At 41.4% G+C, this 4,978-nt stretch overlaps 1 protein-coding gene across 3 annotated transcripts; it reads right to left on the bottom strand.

Moving 5' to 3' along the window:
* Window positions 1–207: 207 nt before the first annotated feature.
* LOC130917643 (uncharacterized) lies at window positions 208–4,680 on the bottom strand. Of its 3 annotated transcripts, none has more exons than XM_057839248.1 (8): window positions 4,504–4,680; window positions 4,325–4,432; window positions 3,712–3,973; window positions 2,705–3,434; window positions 2,498–2,627; window positions 2,259–2,365; window positions 2,094–2,190; window positions 208–435 (listed from the first exon to the last, which is right to left on the bottom strand). In XM_057839248.1, the coding sequence occupies exons 2-8, from the start codon at window positions 4,412–4,414 to the stop codon at window positions 322–324; spliced, it is 1,530 nt and encodes a 509-aa protein (XP_057695231.1). In that variant the 5' UTR covers window positions 4,415–4,432; window positions 4,504–4,680; the 3' UTR covers window positions 208–321. The 3 variants fall into 3 exon arrangements, with proteins under 3 accessions (XP_057695231.1, XP_057695233.1, XP_057695232.1); XM_057839250.1 differs by having other exon boundaries at window positions 2,705–3,404; XM_057839249.1 differs by having other exon boundaries at window positions 4,331–4,432.
* Window positions 4,681–4,978: the final 298 nt, after the last annotated feature.

Below are 4,978 nucleotides of genomic sequence, written 5' to 3'. Positions count from 1 at the left end.
ATCCAAATATGTCATTTTAAAGCCAAACTAACTTTGGCTGAACTTAACTCAAACCTGGGCCTTCTTATCCTGACCTAACGTAATGTTAATTGCATTTCTCCAAGCTAAAGCAAGTTTGTGTTAGAACGCCCCCTTGTGGAAGATATAGTCAAGTACAGTAATAAAATATCTGTACTGCCAAATACAGTACAATAAATCAAAGTAGACTCTTGATAATAAATGCATATATATTTTAACAACGAACAATCCATTCAATACTTTTGAAATTTCCTCTACAAATTGAGCAAATGTTGCCAGAAACACATGCATATCTTTGATTCCTCATCTCTTCTTGTACAAGCAGGCCTTTAGTTGCAAGCCGAACTTTTTCACGTTTGCTGGCGCGTCGCCCGTCTTCATGAATTCGAAAGAGAAAAAATGAGTGTTGTCTGTATCCTGAAAGAAATGATGCAACAGCAAGGGTTTAGATCATTTACTGACTCGTGAATTTGCTCATTAATGGACTCCAATTAAAAAAACTAAATGTGATGAAAATAACATTTAAGTTTACGTTAAAATATATTCATAATTAATTTGTTCTTTTATTGTAAATAATATATGTAGAATTGGTTAAAAATACGTTTACATTGTGCGTAGTGTGACGTGGTTTCATTAATGTAAATATACTAGTACAGTGCCCTCCATAATAATTGGATTTATAATAATTATGTGTTTTTTAGCTTCTAATTTTTTCCCCCTAAATAATATGGGACCTTAATGGAAAAAAGAGAAAAATCCAACCTTCAATACAAGTGCATTTATTCAGTGGGGGAAAAATTCCACATCAAGAAATAATTATTTGACATCAAATAATATGTGTCACAATTATTAGCACCCCTGGTGTTAATACTTTGTACAACCCCCTTTTGCCAACAAAACAGCACCTAATCTTCTCCTATACTGTTTCACAAGATGGGAAAAGACAGAAAGAGGGATCTTCAGCCATTCCTCTTTGCAGAATCTCTCTAAATCATCCAGAGACCTGGGTCCTCTCCTCTGTACTCTCCTCTTCAGCTCACCCCACAGGTTTTCAATGGGGTTGAGGTCTGGGGCTGAGATGGCTATGGGAGGAGCTTGATTTTGTGTTTGGTGAACCATTTCTGTGTAGATTTGGCCATATGTTTAGGGTCATTGTCTTGCTGAAAGACCCAGTGACGACCCATTTTCAGCTTTCGGGCAGAGGGCAACAGATTTTGATTTAAAATGTCCTGGTATTTCAAAGCATTCATGATGCCATGCACCCTAACAAGGTTCCCAGGGCCTTTGGAAGCAAAACAGCCCCACAGCATCACTGACCCACCCCCATACTTCACAGTGGGTATGAGGTGCTTTTCAGCATGCACATCTATCGTGGCACGCCAGACCCACTTAGAGTGTTTGTTGCCAAAAAGCTCAATGTTGGTCTCATCTGACCAAAGCACACGGTCCCAGTTGAAGCCCCAATACCACTTGGCGATCTCCAGACGCTTGCGTTTATGATTGTGAGGAAAGGTTTTCTCCGTGCATGCCTCCCAAACAGCTTGTTGGTGTGTAGACAGACTTGTACTAACATTTATCTTTTAAGAACTACAAGTCTTTCTATCCATGGATCGCTTTAACAGAATGTTAATAATGTTAATGCAATCTTGATGATTTATTGTTATGATAAACAAATACAGTACTCATGTACAGTATGCTGAATGAATATATCCGTCTTGTGTCTTTCCATTCCAACAATAATTTACAGAAAAATATGGCATATTTTATAGATTGTTTGAATTGCGATTAATTACGATTAATTATTTTTTAAGCTGTGATTAACTTGATTAAAAATTTTAATCGTTTGACAGCCCTAATTATGATGTAAGACAGGGCTGGGAGTGATTGATCAAGTTTTAGAGCCATTGACTGGGACATCAAATCCAATCGAACTGGAAGGGCTCCCTATCAGTTCATATGGATTGGACGTCTATTTATTACTGTCAGTGGCAGCTCATGAGTTTTAAAAGGGAAAAAAATAATTACACATGGCCTTTGATATCTAATCAAGTGTCTTGTGTGTGTGCATCTCTTACCTTTGACACCATCTTAAATCCCAGTCTGGCCAGTGCGTTAATGAAATTCCGCACGTTTTCGAATCGGCTTGCCACCTCGGCAATTTTCAATACGCCGCTAAACACGATAAGATGCAGTTACACACCCGAATACCGGTTTACACGAACAATTTTCGCATGATTTACCCTCGTTTCAACACACGGTTGGCCTCGGCGAGGAACTCTGCCAGGTTGGTTCCCATGAGGGAGAGGCAGAAGACGGCGATGCTTACTGACCTGTCCTCTAGCGGGACCTGTGGCAACGACACATGTTCATTTAAACTGGGAAGCGTGGCTGCGGATGCTTATGTTTCAGTGCCATTGAAGCATCTTTCATTTTGTGCACGAAAGGGTTAATGTAGACGGAACACAGCATAGTCGGTCACCTTGGCCATGTCACAAACAGTCACCAGGTCGCAGGTCGCCACCAGGTCGAAGCTGTGTACTTTGTTTTTGACGCTACGTGCTATCTTACAGTCGCCGCAGCCAAAATCGGCCACCACCAGTGAGGCAGGTCTGAAACCATCCAGTAATACCACTTTTAGCAACAGATTTTTCTGAGAAGGAATTATACTTTGGTCTAAGAGTCTTACTTATTTTTAATGTAGGATATGATGGCATCCACGGGGTTGGTGGGCCAACGGCTCACCTGCGCCGTGTAGCCTTTGTGGTAGATCTGGAAGGCCTGCGGGTCCTGCTTGAACATGCGCTTGGCCTCGCCGCTGGTGCTGCTGTAAAGGAGCTCGTTGATGTAGCGGAAGCGAGCGGACTCCAGACGCTGCTCCATGCGTAAACGCAACAAGGTCGAACGGTCTTCTTTCACTTCTTCGTTCTCTTCTGGAACAGACTGCACCTCCTCTTCAGGCTCCTCGGGACTCACTTGCTGGAGAAGCTTCCGGAGACGGTCTCGTTTCAGCTTCTCGGCTTTGCACAGCTCGCCTTTTAGTCGATTTGCGCGGGAATTGTCTGCTCCATGTTTCGAACCGTTGAGTGTTTGTTCCCCTTCCTTCTTGGCTGTTTTTAATGGTAACGGTGATTGATCGTCAACAGTCTTTTTCCTTTTCTGTGGCATTTTTTTCTCATGCCGCACTTCCACCGGTCCGCCTCCGTTGGGGATGGAACACGTTGACGGGAGAAGTTCACCGGCCTTTTCGACTTTGTTTTCAAGTTTGTCCTGGCGGAATTTGTTTTTGCATTTCCTCTTGTTCTTCATTTTGTTTTTCCACTGCTGTCGGCTCAGTTTCGGGGCATCGCCGGCTGGTTTCGGTGGGGTTTCTTTTCCCACCACAGCTTCTGCAGGTGCATGTTTATCATTTGGAACACCTTCGAGATGACATTTGTTTCTCCATTAATGATAATGTATGTGCATAGTACTCCTCTTTACTTTAGCTATATACTAAAATATTTGGGTTTGACATGAAAAGATGAAAAACTTCAGCTTATCTTTAACCCATTTTACTTCTGTTGCAAAATATTTGATGAATTGATAAAATTGTACCCTCTTGTTTTCATCTTGTGATGTCAAAACCAAATGCTTTTCCATCAACAGCCTAAAAGGAGTGGCACGCTTCATTTCAAAACACAAAAATCCGACACTCACCAATTTTCTTTTCCACTTTCTTCTTCTTGGTCACTTTTTGCTCCTTCTTGACATCCACGTTGTTGCTCTGAACTCCTGCTGTGGTTGTCCCTTTTTTTGTCCGCTTTTTTCTGGATTTCTTTTTCTTCTTCTTGGTGTGTTGCATGGCGACTGCGGTGTCACTGTCACTGTCAATCTGACGCTGGTCTTCGTTCTTCCAGTCTGGTATTGATCCTAATGTCTGCAGCGTCCGCAGGAGGCTCTTCTTTCCCACATTTTTGGACTAAACGGCATGAAAAAATGCTGTCATTGTGGCATCTTTTAAGACAAGCCTAATTGTGTAAAATAATACAACACATCACCCTAAATAGCCACCATTAGGAGGCTAAAATTACATTATATTGCTACTGATAATACTGCTAAGCATCACCTCTCATAAATACGACCTGGCCCACTCCCTCCTAGGCACTGTACTGTAGTTTATGGCTCAACCACTGTGTATATTTGTTAAATCATATGCTGACTATCGCTCTACTTGATCCTACCTAAACATGCAATAGTCGTGTAGACTACAAGTCTGCACACAGTATTTTGCATTGCAAGTAATGACAATTAAGTATCGTACAGTACATACCTTTACCTTGGCGCTGTTTGGCTTCTTTTTCTCAACACTTTGGCTGAGGACTTCGGCAGCGTCATTCCAGTCGTCGTCCTCATTAAACATCTTCTAAGTTCCAGTAAACTGTACATTGTAGAAGCAGATGTTTAAAAATAACACAACAGTCGGGCAAAATCAGAGTAAATTTAACTTACCAAACTACGGCGTCGAAACGACTGGACGGGTGATAAGAATGTCAGCGGTAATTCCGAATATCTTTATTTCATTTGGCTATTTTAAGCACGAAAATATTTTCCAAATCGTAATTTTGACCAACCTTTATCGACCACGTTCGTCGCTTTATTTGCATGCGCGTGGGTCCACGGCGCAGGTTGATGACGTATGTCTAATGATTCACAGGAACCATAGATATCACATAAATAAGAATAGATGCATAATGATAGATTCGGCGGCGTACGTAACCAACGGCCATCTTACGTCAGAACACTGTACTGTAATTAGGTGGGTTCGTAGCGGTCGTAATGTGAGTTTATTACTCGATTAAAATACTCTAAACTCACTGATTTCATGACGAATTTACAAACGGTTTGGTTTATAACTAGTAGCATCAACGCGGCTATGATTCAAGCTGGATGTTGAGGGAAAAACATTTCTAAGAATGCAGTTAAT

Source organism: Corythoichthys intestinalis, chromosome 6 (genome assembly GCF_030265065.1).
Source record: "Corythoichthys intestinalis isolate RoL2023-P3 chromosome 6, ASM3026506v1, whole genome shotgun sequence".
NCBI lineage: Eukaryota > Metazoa > Chordata > Actinopteri > Syngnathiformes > Syngnathidae > Corythoichthys > Corythoichthys intestinalis.
This window is presented reverse-complemented; position numbering and strand designations above follow the sequence as displayed.

Excerpts from the sequence above, each read along its gene's own strand:
- LOC130917643 (XM_057839248.1), bottom strand. The coding sequence starts at position 4,414 with ATGTTTAATGAGGACGACGACTGGAATGACGCTGCCGAAGTCCTCAGC. Across the intron at positions 3,435-3,711 it reads GAAAGTGGAAAAGAAAATTG|GTGTTCCAAATGATAAACAT; the intron begins GTGAGTGTCGGA and ends GTCATCTCGAAG. Across the intron at positions 436-2,093 it reads GATTTAAGATGGTGTCAAAG|GATACAGACAACACTCATTT; the intron begins GTAAGAGATGCA and ends CATTTCTTTCAG.